A 23,437-nucleotide genomic window follows, 5' to 3' on the forward strand; every position below is an offset into this window, starting at 1 on the left:
TCCATCCTGGTCATTTAATTACTCCGCCCTCTTCTAAAACCAGCACTATATAGCCCTTAATTGAAAAGCAAGGAATCATCATGTGGCTTGCACAAGCTATTAAAGGTAATACAGTTTGATGGTTGCATACATCATGGCCATAACCATGCAACGTTTCAATTTTAATGGTATCTTGTGCATGCCTAGTAAACTTTGATTGTAACTAGTTTAGCACCCGCCTACTATTAAGGGCATATGGGGGGGGTGGGTCCTGCATGGGGGACAGGAAACCACTTCTGAAATTCAGCAGGAACACCATCATGGCAAACACACAGAACAAGGGTAGGGCAATATATAGTGTATAAACTTACACTGATTCCTCAAAAGTGGATTAAGTAAGAGAATATTTATATACTCTAATAGAGCAGTCAGATGTATATTCTATAGAACAACATAATTATATACATATTTTAAAAAAACAGGTTTGTTTACAGTGTTATACACAGTACTGCACCCACATGTCTGAAATTAGCAGCAAATTCAAAGTGTAAACTAATTTAGATATCTTGAAAATTCTATGATGGTACCTTCTATCACTTAGATACAGAAATTTAAAAATTGTGGGTTGGTTTTGGAAGTTTATGGTAAGGAGAACTATATAGCGTAAGCATGCACTTCAAATAAGCTTTGTCACATCTATATAATTTATATATTATGTGTACCTTAAAAAGTGTCCCAATATGAAAAATCAACACCTATACATGCAGTTTCCTACACCATTTTTCTACCTGATATTTCTTCACAACATATCCATGTTAATATGAACACCATCTGATCTACATTTCATGATAAGGATTGCAGGCAACGCACATGCATAGAACAGATATTCATTGGAAGACTGGGAATAAACTTGAAATAATCCAGCAATGAGCAGCCAGATGGGTTACAATAGAACACTCAAAATTAGTAACAAATACTCTAATAAAGCAGTCACCCTAATAGAACAACCATGTATACAGTATCCTATAGCTAATAGTCACACGTGTTTATCATAGCTATAGAGGACTTGCACAGTGAGTAACCACAGCTGTCAACCATGTTTGAGGATAATCAATGCGGTAACCAAAATAGTTTTCTCACTATTTATTGCATTTCACTTTCATTTCACTTTATGGACACAAGTTCACACAACTCATTAGAAACTACAGAATTAAAATTTATAAGCCACCAATTCACGCACCACTAACCTATAGCCCTATTTTCCACCCAGCACTTTGTTCTGCACCATAGAACTCCCTATTAAGACGTGGTTGTATGATAACCATTGCCAGCTCATGTCAACACAAGTGCAAGTCCACTATAGCAAAAAAGGCTAAAAATATTTTATAGTAAGGATTGAAGTGATAAAAAGTAATGAAACAAGAGATACTGTATGAATGATGGGGCATATAGCTTTGTGAGAAATTCATACATTAGAATTTTCTGTACAAAGCCTTCGAATTCAGTCTGCTCTTCATTTTTGTTTACATGTGAGATATTTATCCTGAAGAGATATGCCATTTTTGGTAGCCAACAAGGCCCACTCTGCCCCATTAGAAAAGTAGTTCATAATGTGCATGTCGGCTACCCATTTCATCTGTATTTAAAAACTGGCACACAGTAACCACTTTCTTTAGCTTACTTGTCTTAAAAGCTTACCAGGTTGCAGTTTCCCACACACTGGCTGCTTTTATAATCGTAAACTTGTGTATAGGTTACACATGTTTTATCAAAAAATGTTCATGCTTAATTTATAGGTTGCACCATTATGACAGACTTTAGTATATCCTTACACCTATGCAAGCCAGGCATGGAGTCTTGGCTTTTTGGTTTACACTCACTCATTAGGCTAGCATGCATGCTTTTGATTTCATTTATCTCTGAGGTTATAAAATTTTCTAAAGTGATCCACTGGATAAAAATCCATTTCCTCAAAGTTGTTTTATGACTTCTTTGTTGTCTAGAGTGAAAACTAATAGTCTGATAAAGTTTTAGGTGAATACTCTTATAATTACAGTGATAGACAGCAGGAAGAGCAATTGTACAGTGCATGATATAATTACAGTCACTCATTTAATTGATTATATCATGTCACAAGTGCAGCAGGCTATGGAGTTGGGACTCATCTCATTTTGTTAGCCATAAACTGGGAAATTCATCAAGGTACAATTTTTGGCCTTAATACATCCACACATGCTTTGGTTGTTCAAACTTAGGAATGGCAACAAAAAAGTTACATTTTATCTAATGAAAGCAAATACACTACAGAAATGAAATATTTTTACACTCCATGCAGAGGTGAGTCCAATTAATGGTTGTGTCTTGTTTTACTATTAATTGAAACGATTAAAACAAGAGTAAAATTATTTCGTAGCATAAACATGTTATTTATCCAGTAGGATTTATAAAAATCAGAATAATGCAACTAGGTTTCCGCTTAGTAGGTACCAGTGATGCAATATATCGTACATCGCAACAATCGTGATAGAAGCATTGTGATAAAGAAAAAGCTATATTGTGATATAAAAAATACAAACTATTTAGTGAAAAGTGACTTGATAGTTGCAAAATATGATTCTGGTAACATGTAATGATGTATAAAAAGTGTCAACTTTACTGTCTTGTGATATCGTTCATGATATCGAGATATTAAAATTTTCATATCGTGGCATCACTAGTACACTCTCCCATTATTTACTCTTGCTAGTACATAACATATTTTGTAATTGTGATGATTATGATGTCTGACATAAGGCCACTTATTGTTTGATATTTAAGTATCCAAACAGGAAAGTCAACTCATAGACCAATGCATGTATGTAGGAAGCTCATTACAATCTTGCATATCTACCAAAGGTGCATGCAGTCAGAATATTTTAGGTGAGGCTAGCCTGACTGCTCTATTAGAGTATTTTTGTGGTACTAAATTTTCTGTTTTCTAATTTTCACAAAGCAGCTGTGTCAGTTGTCTCAATGGTATAGCTACACTACTGCATGCACCTGACTGTTTTATTAAACAAGCTGAATGAATATCTTGATCTCAAGAAGAAAGGGGTTTAGCCAGGGTTTAGCTACATAACACTGGGACTGTTGACTGCTCTATTAGGGTAACTTCATTTATAGTAATAGTAAACTGTCCCCAACACATTAAACCCTGAATGTGTACGGCAGTTTCCTGACTGCTGTATTAGAATGACTGTTCTATTAGAGTACTATATTGATCCTATAATAATTGATGTTTCTAGTTACGCCCAGCCATCTTGTCCCCCTCTCTATGTCTATATGTAAACGAGTTAGTTTATTACTCCCATACAATTGACATGCACACTCTATTATTCAAACAAAAATACTTGGCTTAGCAGCATGCACTATTCACAAATCCCATATTAAACTACAGGTAGCAAACAATGATCCAACTGTTACTTGCAACTATCACTACTTGTAAGGAATTTCTGTTGTCCTGGAAGAACCACTAATCGTAATGATTTTTGCTGTCTATGCTAAACTACAATTGCACTTGTAGCTTCGGATATGTCTTCCTAGCCAGCATACTACCTTAATTTGCTTTATTTTCGTGCAAAAATTTTCGTGTAAAAATATTTTCGTATGATTTACGTGAATGACTGCTCTATTAGAGTAGTTCGATCTTTAGTAAAAATTATCGTGTAAGATATTTTCGTACAAGTTTTGCATACGAAAATTATTTTACAACGAAAAAAAAAGCTAATTACGCTAAATATTTTGGAGATCATTTTACAACTTCCCAGGTTTATATTGCCATAAGCTCTGACATCGGTACTTTCTGTCTTCTGCAAGTCGATTTCATTTCTAGCCATCGTTTACGTCCAGTTGTTAGTCTGGCGCAGCTGCCCCTTCGATTAGAAAATTAAGGGGTGGCTGCGCCAGACTGACCAGTAGTCTCATGCCCAGACCTTTTTTCCTTAGGGGCGGCGCATATAATCCCCTCCCTCATCCTGGATGGGGCACTTACGATCTGTTACAGTTGGAAGTGTACAATAAATAAACTTGAGACAATAAAACAGCTATTCAGTCAGTGTTCTGTTTCAGTTTCATGCTACAGTTAGGATTTCTCAATTTCCAGCAGCTTCATAAGCCCATCATACATGTCTTGGACACACCGCACCTCCGACAGACCAAGACGACGTCTGTTGCTGATATCATACACACCAGCATCTTCTCCAGTTGATTCGCTGTGCTCTCCATGAATACCACGTGGCTGGATGTGGTACTTGTCACAGATAGCTTTGAAATCTGGGTGAGCATGGGCCTTGGGGATCTTTACATGGACACTAGCACGCATTCCTGTACCCAAGTTAGTAGGGCAGGAGGTAATATATCCTAGGCCAGGACTATGCTGGAAGCCAAGTTTGGCATCAATCTCATTCACTGCCTTGCACAATCGACGAAACACTGATCCAATATCACTTCCTTTCTCCATGCTGATGATCCTAAGCTGGTCTTCCTCATTGATCCACACAAGAAAGGTCTTGGCATCATTGTGATATATGCCACGGCCCTCAGGCCATTCTTTGTTGCAGCCAGCAGATTCCAAAAATCGGTCTCCTTTCTTGAAGAGGAAATGGTCATCAACAAGCTTTTGCCTGGTTGCTTCATCCATCCCCTGAAGTGGGTAATACTTGCCAGCAAGGTCTCCAGTCAATGAAGTCAAAACCTCTACAACTTTTCTTTCTATGTCTAGACGTTCTTGTTTGCCAAGATTTGGTGCCAGCCCATATCCCTTTAGATTACGGGCTACACGAATGCGAGTGGAGCGGATATACTTTCCCTCAGGATCAGGATTGGGGCAGTTAAGATGGTCAGGATTCATGTCAGGAGTGTGGCCATCAGCTATCTTATATGGAGCATGATAATCTTCAACTATGTTGTCGAGCACATTCCCAAAGGCTGTGTAGCACTCCTCATCGCCTGCGTAAAGCCCAGTGTCGGAATCAAGGTTCTGTATCCCCGACTGCATACAATCTAGCAAAGTATATCCGCGAGACGTCTTCTTGTTCTTGTGCTCTTCGAAGACTTCCGGGGTTACATACTTCTTCGCGAGAGAATGCACTTCTGGCTTAAGGAAAACTGCAGGGTACTCCATTTCAACCAACCTCGACCGTGACGTTCCACGTAATGCGATCACACCTTGCCTAGCAACGACCTTTCAAATAATGGAATCGCGTGAGTTACCGGTAGTATGCGGACTCAACGCAATACTAAGGGGGCGGGCGCTATCTAATCAACATCAATGTGAGCTGAGATGTGCATACAATGTTATTTCAATGAAATATCTTTCATATCTTGTTCTAGTCTGGTTAATATAGCATGCCACTCATCCATGCTGGAGCTAGTACTCACCAAGCACCAACTTGAAATCCCCACTACAATGCACCACAAAAGGCAGAAAGATAAACACCCAAACAAATATATCAAACACTCAAATACCTGAATTGCTAGGGAGTCGAACAACATGTGCTGAAAAATTAGTACTGTTTCCTCGACAGTGTAATAGCAGGTGTTCATTACACACTACCTACAGGTAAATGATACTGATAATATAAAGACTGAAACAATACCTGATAAAGGCCATAGCTGCACAATAATCCAGACAGTCGGCAAAATTCATTGGATGCTGTGAATTGCATTGGTTCACGGAGGTTACATTTAGCTGTGAGCTGTACTAATAACTGGTACAACACAGGCAATGCAACATGACATGTATCCTGATTCAACATGCACTTACGTGATTTGAATGCTTAATATTTACAGGAAAGTCTTCATCAAACTGGAAATTAACAGAAATAGATTCAGGATCATAAAAGATGTAAACAAACCTCTTCTGACTCTTGTGACACATATGATGAATAACTCTTCTTCATTGACCCACTATTAGCCCAAAATATAATTAACACAAACTAAACAGTCAACCTTACATTTCTGGCAGACTTGACGTGGAAGGATTGCCAATATTGCCATTCACAATGTCATCATCATCAATAACAGTGTCTTCATTTGTCAGTGTATCTTCCTGGGAGGAAGTGGGAATGGCATCTCGGGCAATGGCTTCCTAGAAACTCACTCAGTATACACACCACACATTTTCATAACTTGTTAGATACCTCAACAGCACTCAGTAAACCATTAGCATACTGGAGTATAGTTAAGTCCATGCTACAAGTCAAACTAAATTTAATCATTTACGATACCTCACTCACTCTTCGGAGCTCAGAAACATGTTGTCGTCCATGTATAAGAATCCAACACTCTCGAAGAGTTTAAAGACTGGTGTACCTGGTTTGCACCAAGGCTCTATGGGCATAATTCTGTAAGTGTCATTGTCAGGGTTCTGAAGGATTTTATGGAAAATTTCTTGGATAGTTCGTAAAGTGATCATAACATCGACAACATCAGATGCTACAAGTTCTTCCTAAACGATGAGCATCAAATAAAAGGTGGATACAAATAAGTAGCATGTTCATATAGTACCATTATACCAAAGATCTAAAAACTTACATTCAATTGCTAGAATTACATCATACACTCAACCATTCTGCCAACACTGCTATAAACACATTCCATATAAAATAATACCTGGCATGATTCTAGCTGGAGCACCTCATCAGACCAAACCCACACTTCTCCATCAGTGGCATATCTACATGCCAACAGTTGATCATACAGCACACACTTAAGTGATCACACTCACTGATGGCTCTCGCCTCGTGACAAGCTCTGTCTCAGTGTAGCTTGATCAACTCCTCCCAGCAACTTGTGAGCAACAACTTGGGGATGGGGTTGGTGCAGCAGAGCATCACCAAGATTGGGGCACCTACACAAAAGCAGAAACATTGAAAACACTATTATTTTAAGCTGCTACTGTTTAGTTGTGTTTTGTTCTACAAATAAGTATAAAAGATCCATAAGTTTGTAGTACATTTAAAACCAGGAGGCCATTATGTGCCACAAACCCTATGGCCATGGATTCCTGATAGAACTAAGCATAGCATAGTTAAAAAATTAGCAATGCAATTAACATCCAAAGTTTCCCACACTAAACTACACATTACCGTGACTCCATTTCTTTGCAGACTGCTTCCCCATTAAGGCGACTAAAGGATAACCAGCGATGTTTCATGATGTAACGCAAACTAATCCGACAACTCTAGGATTCAAGTATTTCACTGGTGTGTATGTACAAGGTAACTTACTGGCTCAAAAACAAATATTCTGTTTAAGAGATCAATTATCTCCCTAGAGTGATTCTGATATACATCACACCACTACAGCACAGAAAATTAACACGGTATATACAAAAATATATACAAAACAAACTATCACATATACTGTATCTATAGACACATAAGTGCACTATCGTATACCCAGCAATTTTTTAGTGTTAAACTTTTTGTAGGTTGATGCATCCACCAAAATTTAACACATAAAAATTAACTACTAATGATTTGTAATGGCATAGATACTAGTGCACATATGCAGCTGTACTATTGTCTATTAAATCCAGGAATGCCTCTCAGTCTCTTTACTTTGAAAGAGCAGTGTATGATGGTTTGCCTTATCTGAAGGGACCATTGAAGATTATTTTTTTGAACAAAAGCAATGCCCATGCCTTGTCGCAGGAAAAACTTCCATATAACAGGTGAGTATATAGCAGTTATCATGACTAGCTAGTGAGGTAATTAGTTATATCTCAATCTAGCATATCGTTCACAGTGTTGCTGATCTTTGTAGCAATGGAATGTAGCAGGTTGCACCAACTACGTAGCTAGCTGCACCAACTACATAGCTAGCTGCACCAACTACATAGCTAGCTGCACCAACTACGTAGCTAGCTGCACCAACTACATAGCTAGCTGCACCAACTACGTAGCTAGCTGCACCAACTACGTAGCTAGCTGCACCCACCTAGCTAAGTAACTACATAACTGTCTGCCTATGTACTCAATGAGTACATACAGGATGTGCGACTCCAACACTGTGATGAGAATTTGACACTAAATACTAGTAGTTCTGTAATGCACATGCAAATTTGTGTTAATATTTTTGTGGGTAGCTTAACCTATGAAACTTAATGAAGACAAATAATAAAACAAAATTAATTTGCGAACAAATTCAACAAAAATTTCATATTTGCGAGACACACACACAGTAACCAGGAGGATTAAAAACCACTGCTACTACATACACATCCTTCACTACATTACTCACACATAATCACCTCTTCTTGCCAAAACTGGTCATTACTGGGTGTTCCACCTTTCAGTGACCCATCACAGTGACATTTATCCCACAACTGGGAACAAGTTAACATGCATGAGTCCAACTTGGGAAAGTGTATTGGAAATGGAAACAGCATTCCTAGTGGGGCAAGAGCATTCCTCATGTACTTCTCCAATGATTCACACTTCCTAAACATCACATCAACTGATACCTAAGAAAAAAGCAGTATAACCAACACTGCACAATGGTACACACCAAAAAGAACAAAGTCATTCCAATTGACCAAATATCAGCACATCCTGGGTCATAGCCTGAGTTATGGGAAACCTCAGGAGCTCGATAATATTCCTGTTAATCAGCAACCACAATGAACAACCCTAGTCTTTCAAGTGTATACCCACCGTGCCTGTGTTTCCAGTGTTTGCTCGAAGTACTGTCTTAGGACTTGTCATTAGAATCTGCAGAAATAGTTGCCTTGGCTAATGACACCATACAGTGAGGTAAGCATTGTAAAAGTTTTAGTATTCAACAATTCAAGTACTCTGTAGAGTTAATGATCGAGTACTCCCTAGCTAATCATATGATTAGCTGTACTAACTCAAGTGAATTTCTATACGATCCAAGTACCAATGAGTAACTGACTTACTATTGCCTTCAGACAAGCATAACTCGATAACGGCTAAGACTATGGGCTTGATTTTTTTATTGTTCTACATTGCTTTCAGCATACAATATGTGGTATTTTCAGTTTTTAGTGTCCATGTTAACAGGTACCAATAGCAAGCTACCTTGTTGGTGCCAAAGTCGGTCAGCTTCAGGTTGTAGTCTTTGTCTACCAGACAGTTTTCAGGCTTGATGTCTCTATGATATACACCCTTCTCATGTAGATAGGTGACAGCTAGCAAAAGCTGAAAGATGTAGTGGCAAGCAAGAGGCTCTGAGAATGGCTTTATCCTGAAATATAATTGAAGAATTTGTGTTATGCAGTGTGTGCATTCATGTGTAATTAGCGTGTGTGTGTGTGTGTGTGTGTGTGCATGCGCGTGTGCCTGTTCGTAAACATGCTATGTATGTACACGCAAATAACATCACACTATAAACCACACACACACACATACATTTGCTGCTTTTCCATGGGTCCAGTCACTAAGTAATTGAACAAGTCTAACTTTTCACAATATTCAAATACCACAAACCGCATCGGCATCAGAGGTCCATCTAACAAAAAAGTACAAGAACACTAACACTATAACATCCTGTGATATACTGTTAATTAGTTAGTTAGCTACTAACAAATATCTTTAGAAGGGCAAGAATGAATTTTGATGGTCACAATACACATTGTACAGGAAGACATTATAATATACACATTAGTATGCATAATGTACTATTATTCTACCAAATATTTACATTACAACTACACAAATACTTTGGAATCTTCAACTAGAGTAGGGACCATAGCACATTGATAAAAAGTACTGAAACAAGCTGGAGTAGTACATGATATTAAATCACAGTAGGGATATAATATCGTGCACTACTCCAGCTTCTGGTGTGTTCTGAGATACTTGAGAAATAACATGCTGCTCCTTAGACTGTCATAGATTGCTTTTGGTGCGTTCTCAGATAGCTGGGGCACGTGGCACCATTTCTTTCTCATGATGCCATATGTGTGGGTTCACCAGTCATAATTTCACAAAAAAAAAGTTAACAAACAAGTACACAAAAAATTTGGAAGAGTAGGACTATAGCACATTGATAAAAAGTGCTGAAACAAGCTGGAGTAGTGCATGATATTAAATTACAGTAAAACAATAAGAAGTGTTACATCCATATTGCAGAGTTCTGGTGTGGTATGTTATTCTCAGGTACGCACCTGAGAATGCACCAGAAGCAGTCTAAGAGAGTTTAAAACCCTGGAGCTGCATGTCATTCTCAGGTAGCAGCATGTCATTCTTAGGTACATGAAAATGTACCAGAAGCAATTTACAAGAGTCTAAAATGCAAAAGTTTTTTTGGAGCGGCATATCACATTCTCAGTCCAATTATCGTCTGGAAAGTGAAGAATCCATTACACTTTGTTGTCAGCTATGTTCAACCCATTACACAGCATTACAAATCAAGAACTGTTCAAAAAGCACCTCTGCGATCAAAGTAGCTACTATGAAAAATATGGACAATTTCCACTACAAGGGGAAGCCATCACGCAACAATACCTTTTGCCGTCAGCAAAGATGAATGGGACACAAAAGAAGAGGACGCTGGTAAGTCCATGAAGAATGCACTGTACATACTGCGGTATGCCAAAAGGCATGTGTCCGGCTGAAGCAACGTCGAACAGTGAAAAAATCAAGCCTGTAGCCTTAGCCGTTATTAAGTTACGCTTGTCTGAATACATCAGTCAGTCAGTCAGTCACTAGAAAATTCCATAGCAACTTGTTGAAAGCATTTCTGGTCGATCTGAAGGCTTGTTTGGGCTTAGGTTTTACAATACTGCTTCATTGTTGTTGCAGGGAAAAGTGAGGCTGGTGGTTTTTGGGTGATAATTTTTCATGGGTCATGCCCATGTGATCCTTATTATACAGTACTATCAGACTGTATGATTAGGTGTCTACAAAACATGTACATCCTGGCAATGAATTTTCTTGTGGACTTGTTTATTAAATTACTATTACCACATTATTACAGGTTGTTAGCTACCCCATCCACGATCAACACATTATTAGTATGACTTCTTAATCCTACAGCCTTACCTGGATGGTAAGCTGACCGTGGTTCTAAGGCAACATCAAATATCTCACAAAGGTTCTTATGCTGAAAGTGCGCCTTCTTCAGCTGGTCCAAAATTTTCAGCTCTTTCAACTGCGCTTCTCCTTGACCTTCAAAAAAGCTCTACAAGAACGGGTAGACTGTAACATTTTTTAATATAAGATTCCAAATTATAAAGTTATTAAACTGGTGGTTGTGTCACCTTAATGCACACTTTGTTGTTCATAGATGCAGCAGAAAGATCAGACGCGCGCCATGTAGTCCCGAAGTAGCCGCTGCATAACTCGCCATCTACCTTGTATCTACTTCCTAGCACCACTCCGGTCAAATCCATGTGTACAATCACTTGCTCGACATCACCTACTCCTCTTCCATCTCGACAAAAGTGCCCGATTGTAAAGCGAGAAAACTAAGAACCACAATCAAAACAAATCAGCCTCGCAAAAGATGTATCGAAGGGTGCTTCTTGTCGCCAATGTTGTCACCAGATAGCAGTTGCCGTCATCTTTAACCAGTAAGTAACGAGGGAACCTTTCACCAGTTCAGCAGTAATACTAGTGTATTTGATGCGCGCACGAAATGTTGGAATGTATTTCGGAATGAATTGTATCGTTGTCAGCTGGGCTGTCCAGGCAGTTTGTAGTATTGTGCTCTCCTAATACACTACTAGAGGTTAACCTGTTGCTAACCTCACAGTATGAGTATTTTTTTTTGTTGCCGCACAGGGTCCGACAACGTACGTATTGAATGAGGTTATTATTATTGTTATTAGCGCTTTACAGTGACCAGCACTGAAGGTCTGACAGCAACATGTGCTGCAGCCTTAGGATTACCTAACTTAATTGCAAGGACTTAGACTTAGTGGCTTATAGCTGACAGAAAAGGGGCCAAAGTAAGGGGGAAAAAATCCCAACCCCAGGATTCGAAAAAAAATCCCTCTTGAGGTAATCACTCAGGAGAGGTTTAAGAGTACATGTACATAATGAGCTATTACATTTTGGTTTTGTCTTTTGTAAATACTCAGTCCTGTACTCCAATAATGCTGTGTTTATGTAAACAGCACAGTCCAAGTGGGTTAACAAGAGTGTTTAATGTTTAAGGTAACATACAGTTGCTGGTGACAGCCACTGCAGGGGGTGGTAGCAAGGGCCAGTCCAATGTTTACATCTAGTGACTTTCAGTCGAGTGTAATGTGACAGTTGTCACAAATATTTGCCAAATGCATGTACCCTTCCGCTATGTTATATAGTAATTGTTCTCCTTGTACTTAAGTCTTGTTACAGTGACTAAATTATCGAATTATTTGTTCTTTGCCTGTCAGGCCTTCATCTAGGAAATGACTCAGGGGGGTACTATAAGCATCTCTTCTTACATGGTATCTAGGGGCCACTGTCAGATGCTCCTGGTGCATTCTCAGGTACAGTACCTGAGGATAACATGCCACACCTGAAAAATTTTGTATTTTAGACTCATAGATTGCTTCTGATGCATTCTGAGGCACTTTCATTTAAACTATTAAAATTTAGGGGAGGGGGGGGGAGAATTTGTCAAGGGGCCTCCTGCCCCACCCCCAAATGAAACCCTGGTTGTCAAGTTTGCAGATTTGGGGATATGTAGGACTCTTAGTAATGAGCCTATCCACTGCTACATCTGACCAGCTGGACCAGTTGAAAATTCCAAATTTTTTTTGTGTACTTGTATTAACTGTCTCTGGTATTTTCCTGATTGTGTGGATGCCTTTGGCATGTATACCATTCTGGGTTTCTCAAAATGTAATGTCTTCTTAAGTTAAGCTTTTTTTTTATGTTTACATGTTAACCCATTGCACAAATGCATGTGTATGCTGGTAGTGTTTTTAACTTAGTACCAGCTAAATGCGGAACCGACCAAATTTTTCCTGATTATAGAGTCATAGATACATACTAAGGGGTACTTTGGAACCTTAACTAAGTGTCTGGTATCCTCATTGTCCATGTCACCATGCCTCGTAATTATACTTGTGTGTTTGTTGGAATGTACAGTGAGCAGGGTGGAGGGTCACCAGCATTTTCCATTTGGTATCAACAAGGACCGAGCTACGGAGATAATACAACTTGAAGTAAGGAATTTCCCTGGACATGGCAGAAGTGAAAAGGTAACCATATATTATATATTGTGCTATTTATTTTGTAATCATTCCTAAAGGACTCTGTTTCTTTGGTAAGATTGTCTACATGTTGTTTTGCTGATATTTATTAAACTCTTGTTTGTCAAGCTGTGGGGATCTATGCTGGCAAAATACGTAAGTGAAATAACACGGAAGCTGTTTATGTTGTTGAGTGTGATTGTCTACAGCAACTCACAGTTTTTATCAAATCAGCCGTTCACCTAGCTAAAAAAGATTTGTTTGGTCTAAGGTGTGTGCATGAGTATGTCTATGTGTCTGTTTGTCTGTCTGTCCATTTAGACATGTTTCCTACAATGTAATTCTAATTGTTGCAGTGATCCATATGTGAAGATGTCATTTCATGGTAGCCATTTAAAAGTATTCCCACACTTTACAACTTTTGCTCATGTTGCTGTGCCAGAGAATTACAAGACAAAAACTATCCCTAAGGTACCAGCTTCACTGATATGATGTGATCTCTTTAGTATGGTGTTACCAGACTCTCAACCCTCAGTGGAATGCCACTTTCAAGTTTACGGTGAGCCTTTACTATTGTTACTGTAGTTATGAATACACACCAGATATCAGGCACTGAGGGAACTATTATATTTGACTGCTATGATGAGAATGTCCTGGTAAGTCAGTGTAAATATTTGTGTAGCATAAGACGCTGTGTGTTCTACTAGAGTATATTAGCAACTGAATGTTCTGTTGAACTATTTATTGTTGTCATTTTATTTCCCATGGGATTTCATGATAATGCATTAATAAAATTGCCTTTTATATAAATAGAAAGTGATTATTAACTGGCACTACAGTACCTACTTTATTTTGCTTCTAAATGGTTGTACATAATACAAGCTCAAGTTTGATTAAGGATTCCAGGGATTAAATGTCCATTGGTATATCTGCAGGCATAGATGACCTCCCTTGTTTCACTATTTCTGTGATCCCTAATTGAATTCAAGTTCCATTGTGCTTGTTTGTTTGCTTTTATTGTAACATCATTATGACTGTGGTAGACCCCTGCACATCACATCAAAAGAAAGAACGGTGTTAACATGTTATAAAATTAATTTTGCATTTGAACGTGCGTCCCAACCATATGAAGTGAAATGACCATTATGCTCGTATTAGGCTGTCAGTACATAGTGATACAAAGAACAGTACAAGAAGCAATCAATCCAGTCAGTACGGATAATACAGAGGATTCCTGTTATATATATGTGTGTGTGCACACGCGCATGTGAGTGTGATGGTCGGTCACACTGTCATCGAAAGGAAATGAGACACAAGGAGGACAAAGGTAGGTGCATGCATTGTACATACTGCAGTATGCTAAAAGGTACCTGTCAGGTTGAAATGATGCCTAGCAGTAAAAAACTCGAAGTCTATAGCCTTAGCTGTTATCGAGGTATGTTTGTCTGAAGGCATTAGTTAGTTAGTCAGTCAGTCAAGCAATAGAAAATTCCACTAAATATATATTTAAATTCATAACAACTTATTGGGAACACACTGAAGGCACTTTTGGGATCGGCTACATCTCACCAATACTGCCGAAGCATTGTGAAGGTATTGTGAGGTTGGTTTCTGGTCAATATTTGTGAGGATGCATGCAAATCTCCATGATCCCTAATATATAGTACTACCGTACTGTATGATGATTGGCTCAGTTATAAATATCCAGAGTTTGTAGTTACATCCAATTACCTTCCTCATCTTGAATTTTTTCACTTCTTCTGGTACTGTATGTCTTTATCACTTTGGGCTGGACTTTGTCTCTTGTTCCCATACCACCAGTTTGTATCTTGTCTTCTTGTGAGAAGTACTGCACCTTGAACATTTGAATCATTCTTTGAAATGACGTTGTAAGGGTCCATGTGCCAATGGTGAAACAATTTTCTTACAGGTCCAAACTCTTATCAGGCAGGGAAAGTGTACCAACACCAAATCCCTAACTGTGAATGGTATAGATGCTGCAGACTTATTGTACCATTCCTTGTATTTTGTCTGAGCTTTCTGTGTTGATACTGCTGTTAGTTCTCAAGCATATTTCATTCAATTCTCAGTAACTTCAACTTCACTATTGGGTGAGTTTGGTAACAATGATGCCCCTGTGAGTGATCTGCCAAACAATAGATATGACAGTTTCTCTATGATAGATTGATGAGGGGTATTACAGTAAGCCCAGGAATATGCTTGTCCCATTACATGCCAAACTGTTCAACATGTTTCTTTAGGATGTCAATTAATGTTTGGTTTAATCTCTTGATCATTCCATTACATTGTGGGTGGTATGCCATTGTATTTGTGCTTCTTGATACTTAAGTCATCAAATAAAACAACATATTGATGCCACAATCTGACAGAAATGCCAAACAAGGACACAACTTTGTCAGCTACAAAACAAGTGACTCAAATTGCCCTATGTTCTGGGGCTGGGTATACCATGGGCCACTTGGTTAGGAAGTCTTGAAATACTGTTAAATACGTACTATTGCAGCTATTGTCTTGGAAAGGTTTTGAACAGGAATTGGATGTACACATCAGTGTACATTCCTTCCCTCCACCATAAACAACTGAGTGCAGCATACTCAAATGACTTACGGTAAAGTTACTGTCCTTTTCCTATCAAGCAAGTTGAAACAACTATCCTTTTTGAGTTCAAGGGATAAGGTTTCCCAATTGGAAACATAGTTTAACATCTTTCACCATTTTCGCCTCTACTGAGTGCGGTCCAGACTTCAGCTTCCTCTGCCATGTCCAAATTAGACTTTCTTTGAATTACCACATTAAAATTAGTTCAGGGCTTAGTAGGACTTCTAATGTTGCAGTATGAGGGCTGCTACTAATGGCATTATTAACAGAGCAATAGCGACACTACTAATGTGTCTAAGTGGTAACTAACAAATATGCACACATGTGTACAATAAAGTGATATGATTGGCTACAGTTTATGTCAGTTATAAATATCCTGAGTTAGTAATAAGTCAGTGATACATATGTGCAGTATTGTTGAGCTTTATTTTTTTGTGTTTTAACAAATTTAGTTTCAAAAAGTGACCACAGTATAGTTGAAACTTCGACACATAGGATCATGCTAAAGTAGAGAAATGCCCTCTGAGTCCAAAGTTCTAAATGAGATTATGGCCAAAATAGTGTCAAGGAGTCTGTTTTTAGGGTGTTCTGTTTCTGATAATCACCTGACTGTTCTATTAGAGTGTTTCTATTCAGCTGCATATTGTGGCATGCCATTGTTCCTTCATTAGATACCAGATGATTTTCTGGGTAGAGTCTACTTCACATTCAACTTGACTGATCCAGATAGTCTACATTACTTCCCTGTGGTGAGCCCAGTCTGCTATAGTTGCTAACTGTACTGTACGTGTTCATAGCAATCTACTGGAGCTGATGTTGGCACTAAGGAGTATCCACTGAAGGAGAAATATCAATCTAATACTGAAAAGTGTGTGTATTACTATTAGTAGAGTAACAGGTGAAAGTTCAGGTGGGACACTTCGGGTGCCCACACCTTTATATGGTACAGTCTCTTGCGGATTACTAGTCAAGAGGATTTGGCGTACACTGAATCATAGCACCTGAGTAGTCCATAGGCGTCCCAGTGCTGGTAGGCAGACCATGCCAGCATGCTAGCCAATGGCTTCGATCTGCTTTGTGCTTTTGTCTTTTTTTTTAAAAATTGTGTCGGGTGTGTTGCATAGAAGTAAGTAAAGGTTGCGTGATATCCACTACAATGTGCTTACTACATTTTGTATACAAGTTAAGTATGGTCACTTTTGGTGTAGTATTCCTCATCTGAGAAATATAAATACCTACCTGAAGTCAAAAAAGCGTTTAATGAAGAATCACAAGGTGAAAGGGAACTTGATCATGAAAATTGTGTTTGAAGAAAGAAGTCGTTGGGAGGACCTGATAGAAATGTATGGACCTCAAATGGGATTACCAACTGGTAAGGGATGTATTTATCATGTTGGTGTATTTTTATTGTTTCTATGTTGGTTTACAGGCCCAAGTGAACACTTGCAGTCTTTGTCATTAGAAGTTAGTGTGTAGCCATAGTAACATAGTAAAACAGTGTGTGTAATATGTGCTTATAAACTGTACACGTTTGGTACACTCTATAGGTGTTATTGTTCTGTAGGCATCAAGTCCACAACATGATATATCAGACCCTGATGATTTTGAAGAGCTACCAGCAGGCTGGGAGCTCAGACTTGTAAGTACAGTCACAGTTTTGTGCTAGTTACTTTCATCTTAACATGGCTTATGGCAGGACTCCAATCGTCGTCCATTGTTTGTTCACCATGATACCAGAATGGCATCACTACAACGACCAACAAATGAGCAACAACAACAACCAGAGACATCATCACTGAGGCCTTTTCTACCTCGACTTCATAGTGTGGAGGAGGAGGAGGAGGATGAAGAAGTAAGTTGAGGTTGTCCTCCACTGTGGTGTGTAGAGTATGTGTGTAGTACATGTATACACGCACCATATACAATTGGTTGTTAGTGTCTCTGGATGACCAGGGCTAAGACAAAGTTTTAATTTGTGTATATACACTGTGCTTAGTTATTTGTGTCTGGCTAGAAACAGTGTTATTCGTACAATATTTCATACATTTCAGGTTGAAGATGGGTGGCTACTTGTGGTAGGTGACAGTATTCGGGGTGTGGTCACTGTGAGATATACTAAATGTGTCTTCTCTGGCTAGGGGAGTCCGACAGCGACCATCAGTCAAGCTTCTTCTGATTCTCAACAATCCACACAATCACAGGTGAGTTGAAGTATAGGTATCATTGTCACATCAAAATACTCTAATAGAACATTCACTAAATAAGCAGCACCAATATATATACGTACTTGTGTTATTAGTAAATACCATTTTGGAAGTAAACTTTGACCTGTTGAGATAAGTGTTCTTTTTAGTTCATGGGATCCTTCAAATGTAACATAACTGGTTTCCTTTATACTACGTACAGGGAAACCATGTAGCCAGTTGATTTGAAAATGCCATTTAGTCACTAATAGTATTGTATGTTTATGACTCTACTATATTATCATCTGCGTTTCATACTATCACCAGTATCAACACTATCTCATCAGATTTAATAGTCAAAAGAATACCTCAGTTCACAAAGAATTTACACAGGGTTAAAACTGGGTGTCTCGGTCATCCGGGTCTGACCCACTTCATAAAATATCCTGGGTTGACCCAGAATGGATCACATGTGAAAATGAATGAATTAACTTGACATAGTCTAATCATACAGTAGTCCAACTTTTATAAGCCACACCCACTTATAGTGATTAGGCAAACATGGAGCCACGCCCATTTATCAGTAGGTGTATTGATGTCCATTGCTTTCTACTGGGCTTTCTATAATTGGTTGTTACTGTATGACTCATAGTCAAGTCTTACAGCAGGCCAGTACTGGTAAGCCATGCCCACTTATCAAGAGTGTTCTGTAAGCATAAGTGGTCCAGGAGCCATGCTAATTTATCTCAGTCAGTCAGTAAGTCAAGTCATTAGGTCTAAGTCCCTGAAATTAGGTTAGGTAATCCTAAGGCTGCAGCACATGTTGCTGTCAGACCTTCAGTGCTGGTCACTGTAAAGTGCTAATAATAATAATAATCATTAAGGTGCGGTGAAGTTTTGTAGGTATGTACAAAGCCACTTACAGTAAACGTATTTTGCTATCTGTAGACTTATGTGGGACCACGCCCATTAGCTGATCTTTAATTATAAAAACTTACCTGTTTTGTTAGCATATACTAAGCTACTCATTCACTTAATATGCTGCAGAGTGCCCAAAATGTATACACACTTCAATTTTAATTAAATCTGGTCATAGTTTTCAGCTCTCAGTAAAGATGAGTAAATTAATTAATGGTGACTTTCTTTTAGACTCAAGAGAGCACAGAAGAACTACCACCTGGATGGGAAAGAAGATATACCAATGATGGAAAACTATTTTATATTGATCATAACACACGATCAACATCTTGGGTATGTATGCTACACTAATACCACCTCCTGTCATTATTGATATGTGGCTAGACACTTCCTAAGAAGCAGAAAAAGAAAAAAATACCTCCTCCTCCTCCTAGAAGAACAGCGAGCATGAGCTCTTCTGCATCTGTGCAAGCACAAAAACAAGTGAGTTGTGTTTGGGCTGGAGAAGTTGTAGACACTTTCCTTGACTGAATTAACCATGTACCGAAATAGTTGCTTTGCATTTTGTTTAAAGTACACAATCATGATAGAAGAAATCACTCAACTTTGTTTAGTGCAGTAAGTAGATACCATGTTCATTGGGTAATCCATTTCAGCCATTTCACATGGTTGACATTTCATTGCCAAACATGTGATGCAAAAAAATTGAGACACTTAGTGAAATGCTATAGTCACTACATGTATATTGATATCCAGGCTATATCCACAAGTTCAAGCTATTAAGCCACTGGTTGGCACACGGCATCTTGAAGAAACTTGCACACTGTTGAAAGGAAATTTAAAAATCAGTAAGTAGCTAAAATCTGAGTCAAAAATTTCATACTCAATGACTTGTCAACCATGTGGTCAAGCACTACTTTGCAGTATGCATCTATTGAATTACTGCCCACCCCTAATTTGTACGTTTCTCCAGTCTTTATAATAGCAGTAGGTATTGTGATAGTGTAGGCCATGTGTTTACTACTGTAAGTGTTACATAAGTGTTGAAACTACTGTTGTTGTTGCTGTTGTTTAGGATGAGAATCTTCCACCTGGTTGGGAGACGAGACTCACTAAAGATGGCAAGTTATACTATGTAGATCACAATACAAGGAATACAACCTGGGTTAGTGCATTGTCATAACAACATCCATGTCATGTGTGTTGTTTCCTTTTCCAGGTACATCCAAACAAACAGGGAATGGCACAAGTTCCCTTACCAGTAAGATGGACTTACCTACATGTGTATACTATTGTGTGTTTGATAACAGTTAGGGTGGGAGGCCAGGAAACACTCTGATGATAGAGTATTCTACATTGACCATAGTAAGCAAATCATTTAGGGAGCGATTTTAATTTTCTATGTTACATTTCCTGTGTGTGACTATATTTATTAATTTTGTGCTTGGTGCTTACTTCCTCTGTGTATGTGATTCTATGTAGATTTTGTGTGTGTATGTGAGTGTGTGTGTATTGTGTGTGTATGTGAGTGTGCATAATTATATTTTTTACTGTCTTGCAGATACAAAGTCCACACAATGGACCGATCCCAGACTTGAACTCAAAAACAAACCAACTGCTGTGAGTGAGATTCTGTATTGTTTGTTCTGATGTGGTTATGGCACAAGTGAAGTATTGTTTTTGATTGAGTGCATTGTTACTATTGTCTTCATGTTGACTTCTATTAGAAAATTGAGTATGACCGTGACTACAGACAGAAGTATATTAACTTCAGAACAAAACTTAAACAAAAGGTATGTAACTGCTAGCTGTGTATAGGCTTCATATTATTGGATATTACCAGCCTGGGATGCCAAAGGAATATCGGTTACCAGTGGGCCGCACTTCTATCCTGGAGGATTCATTTAACGTAATTATGTCAGTTAAAGATGCCGATGCAGAGAAACTAAAAAGTAGACTCTACATTGTATTTGAAGGAGAATCAGGGCTTGACTATGGTGGTCTAGCAAGGTAGTCAAGTTAATAAGTTGATCTGGTAGTCTATTTGTTTTGATAGAGAATGGTTTTACCTTCTGTCTCATGAAATGTTTAATCCTTACTACGGATTATTTGAATACTCAGCTAGGTAAGAAGATGTACGTGCTCATTTTACATGTTGAGCAGGGAGTGTGCTATAGTGATGATTTGTTCTCTTCTTCTTTTTATCCAGTGATGACTACACGTTACAGATTAATCCTGATTCTGGTTTCTGTAATGGGAATCATCTTGAGTACTTCAAGTTTGTGGGCAGAGTGTGCGGGATGGCTGTTTACCATGCTAAACTGGTTGATGGTAAGTCATAAGGACTTCCTACATGGTATGGAGTGTGTGTGTTGTGTGTGTGTGTGTGTGTGTGTGTAGCATTCTTTATTCGTCCATTCTATAAGATGATGTTGAAGAAGAAGATTTTTCTGGATGACATGCAGTGTGTGGTATAGAATGTTAGTATTTCACATTCCGATATGTACCCTTTCACAATTCCCAGGATGTGGAATTCTACAACAGTTTGAAATACATACTAGACAATGATCCTGAGCCACTCTGTTTGCAGTTCACAACGACAAAAGATCATTTTGGAAAGGTAGTTAATGGCATCATCTTTGTGTAACCCTTCATAAGCTATGTCATAGGTTAGTGAAGTGGAGCTTAAGTCAGGAGGTGCTGATATTGCTGTTACTGAAGCAAACAAGAAGGAATATGTAAGGTGAGAGTTGTGTTGAAACTTGGCCAGCATATCTCATAGGAATGTGTTGTCATAGGCTAATGGTACGGTGGAGATTCACATCTCGGATTCAACCTCAAATGAATGCATTTCTTGATGTAAGGCCATTTGCTTCATTCATTTTGTGATGTCTACTGTATGAGGTGGTTTGTTGTATTACAGGGTTTCTCCAAGTTAATTCCATTACATTTGATCAAAGTGTTTGATGAAAAGGAACTAGAGGTTAGTGTATATTGGGTAGTGCCTTTCATAGTATTGGCATGCAGTACTTGATGGGTGGACTATCAGAGATTGATGTGGGTGACTGGAAGAGACACACTGACTACCAAGATTATATTGCCACAGAACAACCTATCGTGTGGTTCTGGAAGGTACTGAGTTTGTTGTTGCGTGTAGTAAGAGTGTAGTACATGTGTGTGCTAATGTTAATGAGCATACATACCTGTTATTTTTGTTCCTTTAAAGGCTGTAGAGACATTTGATAATGAGACACGTGCAAGACTGCTACAATTTGTTACTGGAACATCTAAAGTCCCAATGAATGGGTTTAGTGAATTACAAGGTACCATTGTTATAATATTAGTTACCATAATCATTTATATATCCAATGCAGGGAGCAATGGTCCCAAAAAGTTTACAATTAAAAAAATTGGTAACATCAAGTCTCTCCCATGTGCACATACTTGGTGAGTTGATATATAGCCAACAGTGATGGATTTGTTAGTGTTTATGTCTTGCACAGCTTCAATAGAATTGATCTACCACCTTATAAGAGTTACTATGACTTGAAGGAGAAACTCAAACTGGCAGTGGACAATACTGAGGGCTTTGAAATAGAATAATGTGATAATGTGTATATAGTGATTACCAAAACATAATATTGTATATAATTATGTGTTATAAATTTGTATTTTAATTGTTAATAGCTACTCCTGTAAAGCAAAACTCTATAAGATTTCAATATTGCCATACAACAAAACCTCATTAATGGGGCCACTTATGGGATCCTGGCCCTATTAATGAGGTGGCCCTATATTAATGTGGCCATAAAGGACAGTGGGTTTTTGTTATGCTGTAACATTTTATGAGGAATGTAACTTGCAGACTTTTAACTGTCACTAATACTGCATGTTGAGAGATTTCCATATACCGGTATATCTGCATGAGAATAAAGTATAGATGCATGTACAAACCTGTTTACTCCAATAGTTTTGATTTTGTAAATGACAACAATCAATATACAAACAAATAACATAACATAGATATAAATAATCTATTTATTGAGGCCGGTATACAAATCCAACTTATAAAAACTGGTGAGCTTAGAATTGAAAATGACAATATTTTTCTTGTCTATTTTTACTATGCCTCAAGTGACTTCACAGCCTCCACCAATAAACTTAAGGTGGCGGTATACTGGAAACCCATGTAATGGGAAGCCTTATGAAGTGAAGCCATAATATTACCACAAGAATTTGCTTTATCAGATCACGCGATTACACTTACGTAATAATAATATGGCTACGTTGCATGTTAAAGCGCGTGGCTTTGTTGTAAGAAGAAATTCATCGTTGTTTAATATGTAGTAGTAAAGAAGACATTCACAAAAGTAAGTAGGGTAGTATAGAAACTTAGTTTAAGGGGATTCGTATCCTTTGCGCGAAATTTTGGCGGCAAGGGTAATTTGTGGTTTTAGTATGGTATCCTTAATGGTGAAGACGGCTTTTCTACGTCAAATTTTTCTAGTATACTAGCTTTAAATCCTTGTATAACAAGATGCAGTTGTGC

The 23,437-nt window shown here is 38.3% G+C and overlaps 3 protein-coding genes across 4 annotated transcripts; 1 reads left to right on the forward strand and 2 right to left on the reverse strand.

The window, feature by feature from the left end:
• Window positions 1-4,015: 4,015 nt before the first annotated feature.
• Window positions 4,016-5,212, reverse strand: LOC136262215 (arginine kinase-like). Its single transcript, XM_066056415.1, has one exon. It carries the CDS (start codon window positions 5,138-5,140, stop codon window positions 4,100-4,102), a length of 1,041 nt encoding a protein of 346 aa, XP_065912487.1. The 5' UTR covers window positions 5,141-5,212; the 3' UTR covers window positions 4,016-4,099.
• Window positions 5,213-5,290: 78 nt separating this feature from the next.
• On the reverse strand, window positions 5,291-11,589 carry LOC136262182 (uncharacterized). 2 transcript variants are annotated; one of them, XM_066056356.1, is made up of 19 exons: window positions 11,246-11,589; window positions 11,028-11,166; window positions 9,393-9,492; window positions 9,063-9,228; window positions 8,676-8,732; window positions 8,530-8,622; window positions 8,273-8,485; window positions 7,248-7,319; window positions 7,107-7,201; window positions 6,746-6,868; window positions 6,631-6,694; window positions 6,255-6,466; window positions 6,159-6,210; window positions 5,973-6,106; window positions 5,874-5,925; window positions 5,783-5,824; window positions 5,616-5,726; window positions 5,485-5,568; window positions 5,291-5,420 (listed from the first exon to the last, which is right to left on the reverse strand). In XM_066056356.1, exons 1-19 carry the CDS (start codon window positions 11,375-11,377, stop codon window positions 5,394-5,396), a joined length of 1,968 nt encoding a protein of 655 aa, XP_065912428.1. In that variant the 5' UTR covers window positions 11,378-11,589; the 3' UTR covers window positions 5,291-5,393. The 2 variants fall into 2 exon arrangements, with proteins under 2 accessions (XP_065912428.1, XP_065912427.1); XM_066056355.1 differs by having other exon boundaries at window positions 5,485-5,572; window positions 11,246-11,585.
• LOC136262178 (uncharacterized) lies at window positions 11,424-22,578 on the forward strand. The gene is made up of 35 exons (XM_066056346.1): window positions 11,424-11,557; window positions 13,065-13,177; window positions 13,228-13,242; window positions 13,298-13,324; window positions 13,378-13,439; window positions 13,525-13,639; window positions 13,689-13,727; window positions 13,771-13,824; window positions 16,459-16,536; window positions 16,585-16,655; window positions 16,996-17,159; window positions 17,217-17,251; window positions 17,352-17,426; window positions 17,484-17,639; window positions 17,839-17,862; window positions 17,926-17,988; window positions 19,120-19,221; window positions 19,273-19,371; window positions 19,964-20,053; window positions 20,108-20,149; window positions 20,199-20,253; window positions 20,450-20,508; window positions 20,616-20,681; window positions 20,732-20,898; window positions 20,945-21,013; window positions 21,098-21,219; window positions 21,289-21,359; window positions 21,413-21,508; window positions 21,558-21,631; window positions 21,687-21,747; window positions 21,812-21,871; window positions 21,916-22,020; window positions 22,115-22,211; window positions 22,263-22,335; window positions 22,392-22,578. Coding segments are annotated over exons 1-35 (2,700 nt in total). The 5' UTR covers window positions 11,424-11,556; the 3' UTR covers window positions 22,492-22,578.
• Window positions 22,579-23,437: the final 859 nt, after the last annotated feature.

Source organism: Dysidea avara, chromosome 7 (assembly GCF_963678975.1).
Source record: "Dysidea avara chromosome 7, odDysAvar1.4, whole genome shotgun sequence".
NCBI classification, from domain to species: domain Eukaryota; kingdom Metazoa; phylum Porifera; class Demospongiae; order Dictyoceratida; family Dysideidae; genus Dysidea; species Dysidea avara.